Consider the following 19,046-nt stretch of genomic DNA (forward strand, 5'->3'; position numbering starts at 1 on the left):
GCCCTCGACTCATACTCGCAGCATGGTCGTCACGAGGTCGTAGGTAGGTCGTAGCAGGCCGTGAGGCTAGTCGTAGGTACTCGTGGCATCAAGTAGTTCGGGGCGTTTTTCTAGCCTGATGAAAAATGTCCACGAGTAAAAAAGGTCGTGAATTGGGTCGTGAAAGTGGGACAGGCCCTTAAGGAGTTGATAATGGAGAATGGCCAAGGGAAATGAGTGGGAACTGCAGATGTCAGGTAGGACGGAGGGAAGGATGAATGGATGGATGGGTAGGAGGAGCTGGGGTAATTGCAGGCAGTATCGCATTGATGGTTGGGGGGGGGGGGGAAGATTGGGGGATGGGGAATTGAGCGAGCAAGCAAGGGGGGGGGGGGGGGATTGGGTTAAAGTGTTCACAGTGGTCGTGCTGAGCAGAAGTTGGCCAGTTGGATAAGTGCCAGGGCTCCGTGCCAGCGCTCCTTCTGCTCTTGCAACTGGCGACCGGAATGGGGCTGCAAGTCCTCCTCCTCCTCCTCCGTCTGTCGGTGGCCGTCCGTCGACTTCTTCAGCTCCAGGTCAGATTTCTGGAAACCCGTCCCTTCCTTCATGGGGGTCAGCCTCTGCTCCCGGCTCTGCCAGTACCTGGGGGGATCACACGGTGAAGAGGAACATCAAGCTGGGAGCTAATGTTGCAGTTGTATATGACGTTGGTGAGACCAGGGGCGGAAAACCCGGGGGGGGGGGGCAGAGGGGACACGTCCCCCCCATGTTTTGCGAGGTGGGGGACATCCCCTCCCAAAGTTTTTGTGATCCCGATTTTAAAATCTCCGCTTTCCGCGAGGCAGTGGGGGTGGGCCAGATGATCGAGGGTGATTGTAGAGAGGGTGGATTGGCAGTAACTAGAGGGCAACACAAAGAGAGTGAGTGGGCAGGGTCACATCGGGTGGTGGGGTTTACGAAAGGGCAGAGACCTCGGTCACGTACCTTGCAAGCCAGGCCGCCACCGCCTTATCCTCTTCGGTCACCGGGGCGCAGTTGTGATCTGTTGCACCCTCCTGTCTCATCAGCCTGGCGTACGGGTGCTTGGCGCAGTGCCGGTTGGCATGGGCAAACTTAGTGCCACAACCTGGCGGGAATCATTAGAGGTAAAATTTCCAGCGCCGCCACACTTAAGTTTAATTAATCAGATTTTTTTTTTTTAAGTCAAGTTTTGTCATCCAGGGTGAAACTGAGAACACTTCCTCTGCAGCCTCTAACATTGTCGCAACCAGCAAATAAACAGCACTACACCAGGGCATCCGGAGGGGTGGTACCACGCTTGCATTCAACGTGAACTAATGGATAGATTAGGAGAAGTGGCCAAAATCTTGCAAGGTTTTAGGCTCTGGCTGATGGATTAGGCCATTCAGCCCATCAAATCTTCTCCGCCATTCAATCATGGCTGATCTATCTTTCCCACGCAACCCCATTCTTCTGCCTTCTCCCCACACAGGTCCCAGAGACCTCCAAACTGTAGAAGGGTCACAGAAAAGGAGGGAAATGGGCCGTGGGTGAAATTTAATAAAAATCCAAGAAGGCCAGAACCTTCCTGAAGAATGGATCTGCCACCCAATCAGATCATGGTGGCTCTGTGCCTCAAGCCCGTGCTCCAATCTGATTCTCCAACTTCTAGAGTACATGAACCTTGCAAGACACACGCATGTACACACGCATGTGATCCATGTTGGTCTTGACATCATATTCAACACAGACATCGTGGACCGAAGGTAGTGTTACTGTGCCCTACTGTTCTATGTTCTTTTAACTTAGTTTATTGTTCTCAAGTGTACCGAGGTACAGTGAAAAGCTTGTGTTTGCATGCTCTCCAGTTGATGAAAAGACTATACATGATTACAATCAAGCAGTCCACACTGCAGATACATGATAAAGGGATTAACGATTAGTGCAAGATAAATTCCAGTAATGTCCGATTAAAAATAGTTGGAGGGAGATGGTAGGTCAGGACCGCACTCAAGTTGGTGATAGGCTGGTTCAGTTGCCTGATAACAGATGGGAAGAAACTGTCCCTGAATCTGGAGGTGGGCATTTTTACACCATTGTATCTCTTGCCTGATGGGAGAGGTGAGAAGAGGGGGTGACCGGGCTGAGACAGGTCCTTGATGATGCTGGTGGCCTTGCCGAGGCAGCATGAAGTGTAGATGGAGTCAATGGATGGGAGGTTGGTTTTGTGTGATGGTCTGGGCTACGTCCACAATTCTCTGCAATTTCTTGCGGTCTTGGATGGAGCTGTCCCCGAACCGTGGTGCGATGCCTCCCGATGAACTGCTTTCTACAGCGCATCTGTAGAGGTTGGTGAGGTGTGTAGGGGACATGCCGAATTTCCTACGCCTAAGACCCTAAGTTCTATGTTTTAAATCCTCGCCACGTCCCCTGCCCGACCATCGCTCACCAGGCTCGGAACAGATGAAGGGCTTCTCGCCAGTGTGCAAGCGTTGGTGTGTCTTCAGCTGCCCGCTCTGCACGAAAGCCTTCCCACAGCTCGGATAGTCACACACGTACGGCCTCTCACCTAGTGCCGCACGGAAAGGGAGCGGGGGAGGATAAAGAAAGGAACGTTAAAGCAGGACTACACAATAACAACGATCACCGCAGCAACTGGTTGGAGAACAAACATTTCGAATGGAGTTTAGAAGGATGAGGGGAAACACCATTGAATCTGACCGAATAGTGAAAGGCCTGGGTAGAGTGGACGCGGAGAGGATGTTTCCACTAGTGGGAGAGTCTAGGACCAGAGGCAATAGCCTCAGAATAAAAGGACGTACCTTTAGGAAGATGAGGTGGAATTTCTTCAGTCAGAGGGTAATAGATATGTGGACTTTGTTGCCACAGAAGGCTGTGGAGGGCAAATCAATGGATATTTTGTTACGGCAGAGATTGATGGATTCTTGATTAGTTTGGATGTCAAGGGTTATGGGGAGAAGGCAGAAGAATGGGGTTGAGAGGGAAATATATGAATGGTTGTAGTAGACTTGATGGGCTGAAAGGTCCAAATCGGCTATCACTTATGAACAAACATCAACATTTTAAAAGGCACAAAGTGCTGCAGTTACGCAGCGGCTCAGGCAGCATCTCGGTAGAACATTGATATTTCTGTGTCATTTCTGGTCGGGACACTGCTTCAGGCTGAAAATATTTGCTCCACAGGCACGATGTCCTTTGAAACAGAAACTAAGATGTAAACATAGTGTAACATGGAAATAGGTGCTGGAGTAGGCCATCGACACTTCGAGCCAGCACCGCCAGTCAATAAGATCATGTCTGAGCATCCAAAGCCAGTAGCCCGTTCCTGCTTTCTCCCCATATCCCTTGATTCCGTTAGCCCGAAGAGCTAAATCTAACTCTCTCTTGAATACATCAGGTAGGGCTGTACAAAGGTACAATGCCAGAGACCTGGGTTTGATCCTGACCTCGGGTGCTGTCTGCGTGGAGTTTGCACATTTACCCTGTGACTGCATAATTTCCTGCAGGTGCTCTAGTTCCTTCCCAAACCCCAAAGACATGTGGGCTTGTTGGTTAATTGGCCACTGTAAAATCGATCCTAACGTTAAAGGAGTGGATGGTAAATTGGGATAACATGGAACTAGTGTGAACAGGTGGTTGGTGGTTGGCAGGGACTCGGTGGGTTGAAGGGCCTGTTTCCACTAAACCTATCTAAAGAAAGAACTGGCCTGAAACATCGCCTATCCATGTTCTCCAGAGATGCTGCCTTACCCTCTTTAGTTACTCCAGCCCTTAGTGTGCTTGAAGCAATATAGTACAATTTCAATTATATGTCGACTTTTATGAATGCAAGTAGATGACAAAAAGAAAGCATGGTTTGACAAGGATCAATAACTTGTAATGGCATTCGAGAAGCTGGTAACGTGATGTGGCAAATGCAGTCAATACAATCATGGCGTATATTGAAAGCTAATTGATCGGCAGCAATGAGTTGCCTCTTTCTTACCAGTGTGTGTCCTTTTGTGAGCTTGTAGCGACTTTTCCCGCGGGAATACCCGATTGCAGATCTGACAGCGGATGCGGCTGGTGGACAGAGTGCCTTCAGTGATCAGATCTCGGACTATCTCTGCTCTCGGGCGCCCGCGCCGTGTCCCGTCCTGCAACACACAACCGCAGGCCGTCACCGGTGAGAGAGAGACCCATCGTCACCCGGTTAGACACCAGGCTTGAACAAAGTGAGGGCCGTCACATTTATCTCCATTTATGCAGCGCTCTCCAGCCCAAAATACCGCTCGGGGGCAACATAAAACAAGTGGCGCAGCGGTAAAGCTGCCAGTGATCTGGGTTTGATCCTCACCTCACGTGCTGTCTGTGTGGAGTTTGCACGTTCTCCCTCTTAATGCACAGCTTTCCTCCGGGTGATCCGGATTCCTTCCCACATCCCAAAGACATGTGGTTTTGCCGGTCAATTGGCCCTTAGTGTGTAGGATGCAAGGGTGAAATAGCATAGAACTGTTGTATGGGTGGTGAATGGTTGGCTTGGACTCAATGGGCCAAAGGGCCTGAATCCATGCTGCAACTCTAAACTCAACATGGAGAAATGTTTTAGGGAAAAAGATCAAAAGACGACAGAGCTAATGAGACCAAGGGAGTTAAGGATGGTATTTTAGAGTTTTGAACCTTGGCAGCTGATGGCAAGGCCAATGATTTTGGATTCATTTATGTGGGATGATTGAGAGTAGGCCAGACATCACAGAGAGCATGGAACAGTATAGGACAGGAACAGGCTCTTTGGCCCACAATGTCTGTGCCGAACATGATGCCAAATTAAACTGATCTACTCTGCCTGCACGTGATCCATATCCCTCCACTTCCTTCACATCCATGTACCTACACACAAGCCTCTTGAATACCACTAACATCTGTCTCTACCAACACCACAGGTAGCATGTTCCAGGCACCCATCACTCTCTGTGTGAAAAAAAACTTTTCTCGCACATGTCCTTTAAACTTGGTCCCTCTCACCTTAAATCTATGCCCTCCTCTATTTGATTTTACCATCCTGGGGAAAAGATTCTGACTGTCTAATAATAATAATAATAAATTTTATTTATGGGCGCCTTTCAAGATTCTCAAGGACACCTTACAAAAATTTAGCAGGTAGAGGAAAAACATGTAAGGGGAATGAAATAAATAGTAGAGACATGAGTAGTACACAAAGTAAAGACAGAATACAATTCAAAACACAATATGAGGCAATTAATGCACAGATGAAAAGGGAGGGGGACGTGGGGCTAAGAATAGGCAGAGGTGAAGAGATGGGTCTTGAGGCGGGACTGGAAGATGGTGAGGGACACGGAATTGCGGATCAGTTGGGGGAGGGAGTTCCAGAGCCTGGGAGCTGCCCTGGAGAAGGCTCTGTCCCCAAAACTGCGGAGGTTGGACTTGTGGATGGAGAGGAGACCGGCTGATGTGGATCTGAGGGACCGTGAGGGTTGGTAGGGGGAGAGGAGGTCAGTGAGATATGGGGGGGCCAGATGGTGGAGGGCTTTGTAGGTGAGGATCAGGATTTTGTAGGTGATCCGGTGGGAGATGGGAAGCCAGTGAAGTTGTTTGAGGACTGGAGTGATGTGATGCCAGGATTTGGTGTGGGTGATGAGTCGGGCGGCTGCGTTCTGGACCAGTTGGAGTCGGTTGATGTAGGTGGAGCTGTCTACCCCATCTATGCCTCTTGTAATTTTACATACTTTCTCCGCACAACCTTCGGCATTCCAGAAAAAACAATCCAAGTTTGTCCAACTTCTCCCTGCAGCTAATACCCCCTAATCCAGGCTTTGTTCTGGTAAACCTCCTCTGCTCCCTCTCCTAAGCCTCCACATCTTTCCTGTAATGGGGTGACCAGAACTGGACGCAATACTCCAAATGCGGCCCAACCGAAGTCCTATAAAGCTGCATCATGACTTCCTTATGCACCCAATCTTGGCAATAATCCTGATATATGGTCCAAAGCTTAGCTCAGGATCAAAGATATTACACAGGATGTAAACAGTCTCGATTAGTTTTAAACAATTCCCGGAAGAGGAATGGAATCAGTATCCAAGGAACTAAATTTGTCACAGAGTTCTAAGGCAATAGATTCATGTTTTCCCAATATTTAGTTAGAGGAGATTTCTGCTCATCCTTAGTCAATGTCAGGCAAGATTCCTCATTGTATTTGTACCTCACTGCATTTGTGCATTTGACAATAAACTCGACATGACGTGACTTGTCATCCTTGAAACAAATTTTGAAACATGACGGTGATAAAGTAGGTAACAGTGAACCAGGAAGAATGACAGCATGCGTTTAGAAGGATGAGAGGGAATCTCATTGAAACATATAAGATTGTTAAGGGCTTGGACACGCTAGAGGCAGGAAACATGTTCCCGATGTTGGGGGAGACTAGAACCAGGGGCACAGTTTAAGAATCAGGAGTAAGTCATTTAGAACGGAGACAAGGAAACACTTTTTCTCACAGAGAGTGGTGAGTCTGTGGAATTCTCTGCCGCAGAGGACGGTGGAGGCAGGTTCTCTGGATGCGTTCAAGAGAGAGCTAGATAGAGCTCTTAAAAATAGCGGAATCAGTGGATATGGGGAGAAGGCAGGAACGGGGTACTGATTGGGGATGATCAGCCATGATCACATTGAATGGCGGTGCTGGCTCGAAGGGCCGAATGGCCTACTCCTGCACCTATTGTCTATTGTCTATTGACATGGGTGGAATATTTAATTGGCTTCAACACTACTGAATCGTGCAATCTCTACATGCCAGCCAAAGTGTGCAGATACAGGATAAAGGGAAAGATAAAGTCCAGAAAAGTCTGATTAAAGATAGTCTGAGGGTCTCCAATAAGGAAGATGGTAGCTCAGGACTGCTCTTTAGTTGGTGATAGGATGGTTCAGTTGTCTAATAACAGCTGGGAATAAACTGAATCTGGACCTTTAATCAGACTTTACCTTTCCCTTTATCATGTATCTGTACACTGTGGATGGCTTGATTGTAATCATGTATAGTCTTTCAACTGATTGAAAAGCACACAACAAAAACACTTTTCACTGTACCTTTGTAAACATGACACTAAACTAGATGTAGTGAATAAACAGTCACTTGATGTAGATTCACTGCAAGATAGAATTTCATTGTTCTGTTTCAGGACATATGACAATAAAATACTTGCGGAATAAAGCAATAAGATTGTCATGGCAGGCCTGGCAATTATGTTGCTTTCTATCAGTTTTCTTTTGCACAGCAAATGATTAGGGATATTAAAAAAGAACTGCAGATGCTGGTTTATACTAAAAATGGACACAATTTGCTCGAGTAACTGAAGCATCTCTGGAGAAAATGGAAGGGTGACGTTTCAGGTAGAGACCCTTCTTCAGACATGATTGAATGTAGTGGAGGCACATTCTTTCTAACGTTCTGAATGTTTCCAGGGTAGACAGTTGAAGAAGGGTGACGCCCCGAAATATCACCCATTCCTTCTCTCCAGAGATGCTGCCTGCCTGCCCCGCTGAGTTACTCCAGCTTTTTGTGTCTATCTTCAGTTGGAATCTTTATCCCAGGGTGGAAATATCAAAATGTCAAATTATGTTTTCACACTTCTGCACCTCTTGCCTGATGGGAGAGAGAAGAGGGTGAGACTCGTCCTTGATTATGTTGGCAGCTTTGCCGATGCAGGGTGAGGTCTAAATTAAGTCAATGGAAGGGAAGTTGATTTTGTGTGTTCGCCCGAACTGAGTCCACAACTCTATGCTATTTCTTGCAGTCATGGGTGGAGCTGTTCCTAAGCCGTGCTGCGATGCATCCCGATAAAATGTTTTCTATGGCACATCTGCAGAGGTTGGTGAGAATTGTTGGGGGCATTTAAAATTTACTCAGCCTTCTAAGGAAGTGGAGGTTTTGGGGTGTAGTTTCTCTGGATGCTTTCAAGAGATAGACAGGGCTCTTAAAAATAGCGGTCAGGGGATATGGGAAGGCAGGAACGAGGTACTGATTGGGGATGATCAGCCGTAATCACATTGAATGGCGGTGCTGGCTCGAAGGGCCGAATGGCCTATTCCTGCACCTATTGTCTATTGTCTTCTAAGGAAGTGGAGGTGTTGGTGCGCGTTCTTGGCCATTGCTTCGATGTGGCTAGTCCAGGACAAGTTGCTGGTTCTATTTACTCTAGTGAATGTTTTCGTTTCAAAGTCATTGGCTGAGGATATGTGTATATGAGTAAATGCAATTTATTTAAGCCGCTGTCAGAAGGGCAAATGTGCGGGGTGGAATTTCTGGGGGATTTGGAATGTTATTTCAGTACACTGGGAGGGATCAGATTGTGGATATCACTGAAACTTTCCCATTAACATCCAGAATTAATGAAATACAAAAAGGCAGCAGCTTTGTTGCAGCAAAAACACAGCAGAAAGTCCCGGAATCTCCTGTCGGTTGACAGTGCCTTTAAATTGGCGCCCTCACGGGAGCCAATCAGACAAGCATCCGTCCGTGGGCGGGGCCACGCGTCTCCATGGCGATAGAATGTTGGCGCCTGCAACATTTTTGGCGGGTTCTGTGATATTTGCAACTTCAGGTCATTCACAAAAAAACAACAAGAGCAAAGCGCCACCGCTATACATTCAGGGACAATCTTATGTTTTTTTTAAAAATCACTATTTAAATCACTGACAATAATTAAAGCCATGATCGGATAATAAATAAATACAACAAGCTGCGATCTTGCAGACTTTCATTTAAAAAATATATAAAATAAGATCTCGAAGTTAACCGATGGATGTGGAAACGCACCGTAAGGTCTGAATGACAATAAAGGTATTCAATTCAATTCAATTCAAATACCCATTTATTTGAAAACATCTGAAAAGCACATTGTTCTCGGGAGGAGAGGAAGTGAAACCAAAAGATTACACCAAATTTGCTTGGCCGCCGACCAAACGTACATCTGCAACTCAAGTGCGGGAAGCACTTCTTTTTTTTGTTGCTAACATAAAAGCACTTATTACAATTTAAAATGCAGATACATCGGATCGAATCAGTCTACTATAAATACAGGTCATTTGCTAAAAGTCCTTCTCATTCTGGCACGACTATTTCCCCACGTACGGCATTTAAATCCTGTTTGACAGACCCTGGTTTCTGTAACAACTCCTGGGGGATTCATTCAACAAGAGACGGGAATTGTTACCTTGTAGGCGGGGAGGTCAAGGCTCTCTCCGGGCGAGTTGGACCCTGTTGATCCGATGCTGGGAGTCGGGCTGAGACTCATGTTGTTGGAGTTTTCTGGCCATGGGCATTGTAAATACATTGACAACTGACCCAGATTTACCTCCTCTGCATTGCACGTGGATTTGATTACAGAGACGACCATCCGCTTGGGCGAATCGTAACCCGCAGATCCAGACATGATGATATACATTGATTTTTTTTTCTCCCCCCCCACCGTTTTATTTTTTTAAAGTAAGTCCAGTTCTTGCAAAGACTCTTGTCCTCCCTTGTCTCTCCCGCGTAATTTTGGCTGCTGGGAAATCTCGATAACCAATCGGTCCAGAGAGAAGAGGGAGTCCCCGCGCTTTTCGCCCAATCAGCTGGTGAATGTGTGTGTGTCAAAGATAGCATTTAAACTGATTTTTTAAAAGTTGAGAGCGCCTTTAAAAAACTCTCCAAATGACTCAGGCACTGGCGAGGTTAATGCGGACGCATCGCATCACCCCGAGGATTAGTAATAAGGAAAGTATGCTTTTAAATAGCAGATTCATTTACAGTTAACATACAGTAATATCGAAGGATCTGGAATACATTACATGTTCAGTTTAAAGTGGCAGTGACCTCTCATCAATATTCTGTATGTAACTCGCAAAATACGATTGCCTCGCACGTGTCTCCTCAGTACCCCACAGCTCCGCCCTTGCCCCCCTCTCCCCCCCCCCCCCCCCCCCCCCCCCCCCTCCCCTCCTGGTCGCCACAGGGACAGAGTCCCCCTAGTCCTTACCTCTCACCCCATCAGCCGTCGCACACAACACATTATCCTCCGACATTTTCACCACCTCCAACGGGATCTCACCTCTAGTCACATCATCCCATCTCCACCCATTTCCACCTTCCGCAGAGACCGTTCCCTCGGCAACTCCCTGGTTAATTCATCCTTTCCCACCCAAACCACCCCCTCCCCACCAAACCACCCCTCCCCACCCAAACCACCCCCTCCCCACCCAAACCACCCCCTCCCCACCCAAACCACCCCCTCCCCACCCAAACCACCCCCTCCCCACCCAAACCACCTCCTCCCCAGGTACCTTCCCCTGCAAGCGCAGAAGATACGACTGGGCGATCGTTTCGCTGAACACCCTCACTTAGTCCGCCTGGACCTTCCTGATCTTCCGGTTGCTAAACACTTTAATTCTCCTTCCCATTCCCACATTGACCTTTCCATCCTAGTCTCCTCCATTGTCAGAGTGAGCCAAAATGCAAATTGGAGGACCAGCATCTCATATTTCACTTGGGCACCTTACAACCCAGTGGTATGAATTTGATTTCTCTAACTTCAAGTAACCCTGCATTCCCTCTCTCTCCATCCCTCCCCCACCCAAGTTGTACCAGCTTCTCGTTCTCACCCAACGAACAGCTAACAATGGTCTGTTTTCTGTATCATCATTACTTTTTTGCATATCTTTCATTAATTGTTCTATATCGCTCTACATCTATTTTTCTCGTTTCCCTTTCACGTGACATTCAGGCTGAAGAACGGTCTCGACCCGACACGTCACGTCACCCATTTCTTCTCTCCAGAGATGCTGCCTGTCCCGCTGAGTTACTCCAGCTTTTTGTGTGTATCTTTGGTTTAAACCAACATCTGCAGTTCCTTCCTACACCAAATATAAATTGGGACAGAAATAGGCCATACGGCCCTTCGAGCCACCTATGCCATTCAGTAAAATCGGGACTTTTTTACCTCCCTGGTAGAATATAAATATATTCTTAACTAATCTTTCAATATATTATCCTGGTGGGATAGCACAGTGGCACAGCTGGTAGAGCTGCTGCCTCAGAGCTAGAGACGCGAGTTCCATCCTGATCTTGGGTGCTGTCTGTGTGGAGTTTGCACGTTCTCCCTGTGGCCGTGTGGGCTTGTAGGTTTATCAAATTTCTGATTGCTTGAAAGATGCAGCATGGAAACAGCCCTTTCGTCCCACCGAATCCACATCCACCATCGTTCACCCGTTCATACTAGTTCCATGTTATCCCACTTTCGCATCCACTCTCGACATACCCGGGGCAATTTACAGAGGCCAATTAACCTTCTAAAATCACTTCTATACTTTATGAAAACTCAATCATAATCTTTCCTCGTGGAGCAATCAAACCCAACCCCGGATTTGTCCCAATGAACCCAAGTTCAGACGAGACCAAAAGTGTACACGGTTCTTTCAAGGCAACCTTAACAAGACCCCGCATGATTGCCCTGAAGCAATCTTTTCTCCTAGATGTTAATCCCATTTTAATAAAAGCTAACCAACTATTTTCCTAATTTTCTATGATTCATGTACAAAGGCACACATAACCCTTCTGAAAAACAGATTCTCATTCACTTTTTATAGAAATTACTATAGAACAGAAAGTTAATTGGATCAGCCTTTCAAAAGCCGTGGCTACAAGTATAGTCATAGTCATAGTCAAACTGCATGGAATCAGGCCCTTCGGCCCAACTTGCCCACACCGATCAAGATGCCCCATCTCCCACTAGTTCCACCTGCTTTGCATGTGGCCCATATATTTCTAAACCTATCTAATCCATATACCTGTCTAAATGTTTTTTAAATGTTGTGATATTACCTTCCTCAACTACTTCCTCCAGCAGCTCGTTCCATATACCTACCACCCTTTGTGCAAAAAAGTTGCCCCTCAGGTTCCTATTAAATATCCTCCACCCCACCTTAAAACTATGTCCTCAAGTTTTGATTCACCCACTCTGGGTAAAAGACTCTGTGCATTAAGTATAGCTCAAAGACTGGGTATTCTGCACCAAGTGAATTGATTATCTCCTGATTCTCCCAAATGTCTCCACCATCTACAATGCATCTCAGAAGGACCATGGGAATGCTCCACAGTGTAATTGCTGATTGGAATGACAGGATTTTGAGGCACTACATGTTAGGATGGCGATACATCTTCAAATATGTGTAGAATAGAGGGTAATTGAATTGAATTGAATACATTTTATTAGACAAATATGTATACATACAAGGAATTTGCCTTGGTACATTGCTCGCAAGTAACAACATGATATTCAGTAGACAATTTAAAATAAAACATTATAATTTAAACATTTGAAGAATGAAATAAAATACCAGAACAAAAGGAGGCTACAGACTTTTGGTTATTGAGTAGAGCTACAGCTCGTGGGAAAAAAAAGCTGTTTTTATGTGGCGGCTTTGGCGGCTTTGACAGTCCGGAGTTGCCTTCCAGAGGGAAGTGCTTCAAAGAGTTTGTGGCCAGGGTGAGATGGGTCAGAGATGATCTTTCCCGCTCGCTTCCTGGGCCTTGAAGTGTACAGTTCGTCGATGGGGGGAAGGTTGCAGCCAACAACCTTCTCGGCTGATCGAACGATGCGCTGCAGCCTCCGGATGTCGTGCTTGGTGGCTGAGCCAAACCAGACCATAATGGAGAAGGTGAAGACAGATCTTTGCAGAATCGAGTCAGGTTGTAAGTGGGTGTGAAGTGGTGATTGGGGAGGAATGGGTGGGGGAGGGAGGGAGAGGGTACCAGGGTTATGTTTCTGTCTAGCGAACCCGCAGTAGAATATATATATATATATATATATGGCGGTATCCCCAAGTGCTTGTCATCCTGTCAGTGGGTGGTAGTGCTTGTGGAAATATCAACGAGTTATTGGACTGGATTTCATTGCTGGTACGCACAAGTTGCCAGATTGGATGAAGCAGTTCCTGGTGGTGGATCGTAGCCATTTAGTGGGTCTCTGCTGGAGCTGAGCACACCCTATTTTTTTTTTTTTTCCCCTAACAATCTAAATAGTCTCACATTTTTTCACATCATACTCCACCTACTGGTATGGCCTATACAGGTTTCAGAGGATCACAAAGGATTTCTGGAAGAAAAAACAGGCCATTTCATCCAACTGTTCCATAGTGCACCATTACTAAACCACTTTAGTTTAGAGATAGAGCATGGAAACAGGCCCTTTGGCCCACCCAGTCCATGCTGGCCGACCATCTATCACATTCATACATTATCCTACTTTCTCATCCACTCTCTTCACCGTGGGCAATTTACAGAGGGCCAATTAACCTTTTGGATGTGAGAGGAAATCTGAGCATCTGGCGGAAACTTACGGTCACAGGGAGAACCTGCAGATTCCACACAACTAGCACCTGAGGTCAGGATTGAAACCGGGCCTCTGGCACTATGAGAAAGTAGCTCTACCAGCTGTACCACTGTGCCATATCTTTCTTCACCAAGACCTATTGCCATATACCCTACATGTGTAGAAATCCATTTTCTCCAGGAATGCTGCCTGACTCGCTGAGTTACTCCAGCACTTTGAGTCTCCCCGACATGTGTTGTTTCCTATCAATGCTTCTGTACTAGTCACATCAACTACTCCCAGTGAGCTCCAGATTCAGACTAGTCCTTCAGCTCCTCCCAGATTCCTTCCTTCAGTGCATTATCTCATCTGGTTCTGTATTACCAGCAAACTTGGGTGCACTGTATTCAGTATTCCCTTCCTCCCCCATCCTCAAATTAATGCTATAGATTCTAAATAGCTGAACCTGAAATACCCCAGTAGTTTGTCAACCAACTCATAAAAATTCCATCTATATTGAACACACAGCATTTGGCTCAGATACAAGTCTACTATTAATCATGAATCATATCGAACGATGAATTCTTGAGGAAGTATTCATTCCTTCTGTATGAGTGCAATGAACAATACACCATTTCTTTACTGAAGGGAACTCTCAGACAAGAGGAGAGCAGACAAGTTATTCTGCTCTTGGATAAAACAGCAAGTGCTGGATGCAGCATGTGTGGAGGGAATGGGCAGACCGAATTTGAAATATCACCTTTGCCTATCACTCCCGGTTCTCCCCTCACCCGTCAGGCAAGAGGTGCAGAAGTTTGAAAACGCATACCTCCAGGTTCAGGGGCAGTTTGTTCCCAGCTGTTATCAGGCAACTGAACAGCCAGAGTGCAGTCCTGACCCCCCCTCCCCCTCCCCCTCCCCCTCCCCCATCTTCCTCATTGGATACATTTAAACTATCTTTAATCGGACTTTATCTTGCACTAAGTATTGCACCCTTTATCCTTTATCTGTACACAATGGAAGGCTTGATGGTAATCATGCAGTCTTCTTTGACAGAATAGCATGCACCAAAAAGCTTTTTTCTGTACCTTGGTACGTACACATGACAATAATAAACTAATGTAAACCAAACCGCTGCCTCAACCATAGCCCTCACCTCTGTCTCCAACATCATCAGCTAATGTGGAGGACCCCCGCTCCCAGTAGCATTCCTCCTCAACCCTCCACCCACGCCATCTTGGGCAAGTATGTCAATGTAAGTGTTAGCATTTACATTCAAAAATAGATTTTAAATAAAACAATATTTAATTCTTCACTGTTGTTTTTTTTCTTTAACAACTTTTTTCTTTATTCGTATGAGTAGGACAAAATAATAATATCAGTCCATAAATGAACCATTTCTTGTGTGAAATACAGTTGTATGATCTTTCCTCTAGCCTGTACCATTTATATACATTTTTCTGGTAAAAATTCCCTAGTTTTTGAGATACACGCTGCTTTTCAAAAACGTAGCCCACACATAAAATGAGACGTGGCTATACCTAACTAATCTGCAGACGTTTGCATAATTTTTTTTTTTTTTAATCTCAGGACTCCAGCATTGGCAGTATTAGATTTTTGAATTACCCTTAAATCACAAATTGACTCCCTCTGCTGAAAGACTGAGGTATAGCATTAAAACAAAATGCCAACAGCAATTTACATTTATGTGCCGTGCTTAATGCAGCTAATTACCCAGAGATGCTTCAATTTGATGGCCTGAGACCACAAGAAATTGCAGAGTTGTGTATGTAGCCGAGTCCATCACACGGACCAGATTTCCAACTATTGACTCGACACTTCATACAGCCAACATAATCAGACTTGTCCTTCTTTTTCCCACTCCTGTCTAACAGAATATGAAAGTGCACACCCCCAGACCCAGAGTTTTCAAGAAGGAACTGCAGATGCTGGAAAATCGAAGGTACACAAAAATGCTGGAGAAACTCAGCGGGTGCAGCAGCATCTATGGAGCGAAGGAAATAGGCAAAGTTTCGGGCCGAAACCCTTCTTCAGACAGAAGCAGCTTCTTGCCCTGTTATCAGGCCTCTGAATAGTCCTTCCATAAGCTAAGCTACAGTGCGATTCACCTCTACCCCATTGAAGACATTGGCCTTTGCCTAAGGAACTGATGCGCTACAACGCCGAGAACAATATTCTGCACTCTTTGTAGTTGAGTTTGAACTGATTGTATGGGGTGGAAGATTGCAACCTTCACGTGGTCCGCCCTGTTTCGACTAATGCAATTAACTCGACGTGCACAAACGGAAGATCAAATAGAACAAGTTGTCCAACAACTTTAGGCTGTGCACGCCACACGAAAGAAGAAGAACTGATTGTATCTATGTATGATATATCTGATATTTGATAGCATATAAACTAAAGCTTCTCACTATATCTTGGTACAAGACAATAATAAACCTAAACCTAATTGAAGATAAAGAAATGATGAGCCATGGAAAGCAACATTTGTTGGTACGATCGTATACTTGGTCAAATAAACCTATTTGAAGAGATCCTGAATGCTGAGGCACAGAGATATTAATTCCAGGACATGGGTTTGGGGGATGGCAGCTGAACAGATTAAAGGGTCAGGACAGGTCAGGAGTCTGAAGAAGGGTTATTTCCTTCGCTCCATAGATGCTGCTGCACCCGCTGAGTTTCCCCAGCAATTTTGTGTACCTTCGATCTTCCAGCATCTGCAGTTCCTTTTTGAACAAAGGGTCAGGACAGACTGGTTATAAGATTACATAAGAATTGGTTGGAGTCGGGTGGTGTTAGGGAGAGGGATGGTGTGAAAAGGATGGTACAAGTTAAGACATGCAAACGAGATTTGCATGACTTCAAGTTTACTGAGGCTTAAACAAAGAAGGCTGGACAGAGATCTATTGCAACAATGATCACGAGTTGAGCCTGGAGGCAGTTCAGCAGTCAGCACATCACCCTATTCTCAAGGTCAATTATGGGAGGGGTAATACAATTTGGCCCGAGCAGCGATGTCTTCATTCTGCAAATTAAAATAAAAGAAATAACAAGAAAATAAAATGAATTATCGAGTTTTATTAATTTGAATTGCAAACTATATGAACCATTTCTGGGAGCATTCATAATAGGAAATAGGAAATACCTCAGATTCTCTTTCACATAAAGATATGCTCTACAAAATGCACAGCAAACTCCACGCTAACCAAAAAGGATTGTGAATGCATTTATTGAATGATACCAATCTTTGTTTTTGTATACATTATGTATTTCCCATTGTGCACATTGTAAACTTGTAATGTTTGAACGGCTTGCAATACCTTGTGCTACCTTAATATTGTATCAAAGTAAACTGTATTGAATTGAGGGCACAAATGTGTAGCCTTCCAACCCCATCAGTATTATGTTATAGAGGTTATAGGTATCATCTTAAACCAACACACTAAACAGCAAATGCTGTGTGAAACCTTTAGCCAATTATTCAGTTGAATGTTTTACTTTGTGTACAGGCCTTGAGCTTTTCAGTCACCTTTTAATACACTGCAGACAAAAATGCTGGAGAAACTCAGCGGGTGAGGCAGCATCTATGGAGCGAAGGAATAGGTGACGTTTCGGGTCGAGAACCTTCTTCAGACAGATGTGAGGGTGGAGGTGGCGGGAAGAAGAAAGGGCGGAGACGGTAGGCTGTGGGATAGCTGGGAAGGGGAGGAGAAGGAAGGAGAAAGCAAGGCCTAGCTGAAATTGGCGAAGTCAATGTTCATACAGCTGGGGTGTAAGCTACCCAAGCGAAATATGAGGTGCTGCTCCTCCATTTTGCAGAGGGACTCACTATAGCCATGGAGGAGGCCCAGGACAAAAAAGTCGGATTTGAAATGGGATGGGGAGTTGAAGTGCTGAGCCACCGGGAGATCAAGTTGGTTAAAATAAGGGAAGGGATTCCACGCCAGTAGGCCATATGAGTGGCAAGGGTGTGGGATAAAATTGTGACTTGGGGAAACTGTATTGTATGTATGTCTAGCTTCCGACAATGTCGGATGGAGTTTTGTAAGGATCATGTATTGTATATATTTATTTCTCGAATAAAGTCTATTTTGAAATTAAAAGATAATCAGAACTGAGCGGAGGTGTTGGGCGAAGCGATCGCCAAGCCTGTGCTTGGTCTCACCGATGTAGAGAAGTTGACACCTAGAACAGCGGATGCAATAGATGAGGTTGGAGGAGGTGCAGGTGAACCTCTGCCGCACCTGGAAAAACTGCTTGGGTCCTTGGATGGAGTTGAGGGGGGAGGTAAAACGACAAATGTAGCATTTCCTGCGGTTGCAAGGGAAAGTACCAGGGGAGGGGGTGGTTTGGGTGGGAAGGGACAAATTGACCTGGGAGTTACGGAGGGAGCGGTCTCTGTGGAAAACCGAAAGGGGAGGAGATGGGAAGATGTGGCCAGTGGTGGGATCCCGTTGGAGGTGGCGAAAATGTTGGAGGATTATTTGTTGTACATGACGGCTGGTAGGGTGGAAGGTGAGGACCAGGGGGACTGTCCTTGTTACGAGTGGGGGGGGAAGGGGAGTGTGCAAACCTACGGGATATAGAGGAGACCCTGGTGAGAGCCTCATCTATAGTCGAAGAGAGGATCCCCCCGTTCCCTAAAGAATGAGGACATCTCCGATGCCCTGGTTTGGAACACCTCATCCTGGGTGCAGATGCGGCGTAGATGGAGGATAGAGTCCTTACAGGAAGCAGGGGGAGGGGAAGAAGTGTAGTCCAGATAGCCATGGGAGTCAGTGGGTTTGTAGTAGATGTCAGTCAGTAGTCTGTTACCTGCAATGGAGATAGTGAGGTCTTGAAAAGGTAGGGAGATGTCGGAAATGGTCCAGGTGAATTTGAGTGCCGGATGGAAGTTAGTGATGAAATGGATGAAGTCAGTGAGTTCTGCATGGGTGCAGGAGGTAGCACCAATGCAGTCGCCAATGTAGCGGAGGTAGAGTTCGGGTATAGGATTGTTCGACATACCCTACAAAAAGGCAGGCATAGCTGGGGCCCATGCGCATGCCCATAGCTACGCCTTGGATTTGGAGGAAATGGGAGGAGTTAAAGGAAAAGTTTTTGAGGGTAAGGACCAACTCCACTAGGCAGAAGAGTATTGGTAGACGGATTGATTGGTTCTGCGGTCGAGGAAGAAACGGAGGGCTTTAAGACCCTCCTGATGGGGGATGGAGGTGTAGAGTGATCGGACATCCATGATGAAGATGAGGGAGTGGGGGCCTGGAAAACGGAAGTCAATGAGGAGACGAAGAGCGTGTGAGGTGTCTTGGACATAGGTAGGGAGAGATTTGACCGGGGGGTTGGGGACGATAGGATGGAGTCGAGGTATGTGGAAATAAGTTTGGTAGGACAAGAACAAGCAGAAACAATGGGTCTGCCAGGAGAGTCAGGTTTGTGGATTTTGGGGAGAAGGTTAAATGGGGCTGTGGAATGATGAGGATGGAGGCTTGGGAGGGCAGGGAGCCAGAAGTGATAAAGCCAGTGATGGTGTTTGAGATAATGGCCTGGTGCTCGTCTGTGGGGTCATGTTTCAAGAATAAGTAGGTGTCCTGAGGCGCCTGATCTCAGAGCGGTAGAGATCAGACCAGACTACCGTGGCACCTCCCTTGACGGCAGGTTTGATCACCCAGTCGGGGTTATGGCAGT

General features: G+C 46.1%; 1 protein-coding gene across 1 annotated transcript; it reads right to left on the reverse strand.

Annotated features, from left to right (window-relative positions):
- Nucleotides 1-149: 149 nt before the first annotated feature.
- Nucleotides 150-9,531, reverse strand: LOC116989499 (zinc finger protein 367-like). Its single transcript, XM_033046949.1, has 5 exons — nucleotides 9,207-9,531; nucleotides 3,986-4,136; nucleotides 2,429-2,548; nucleotides 964-1,105; nucleotides 150-621 (listed from the first exon to the last, which is right to left on the reverse strand). Exons 1-5 carry the CDS (start codon nucleotides 9,435-9,437, stop codon nucleotides 393-395), a joined length of 873 nt encoding a protein of 290 aa, XP_032902840.1. The 5' UTR covers nucleotides 9,438-9,531; the 3' UTR covers nucleotides 150-392.
- Between the last annotated feature and the right edge of the window lie 9,515 nt (nucleotides 9,532-19,046).

Source organism: Amblyraja radiata, chromosome 29 (assembly GCF_010909765.2).
Source record: "Amblyraja radiata isolate CabotCenter1 chromosome 29, sAmbRad1.1.pri, whole genome shotgun sequence".
NCBI lineage: Eukaryota > Metazoa > Chordata > Chondrichthyes > Rajiformes > Rajidae > Amblyraja > Amblyraja radiata.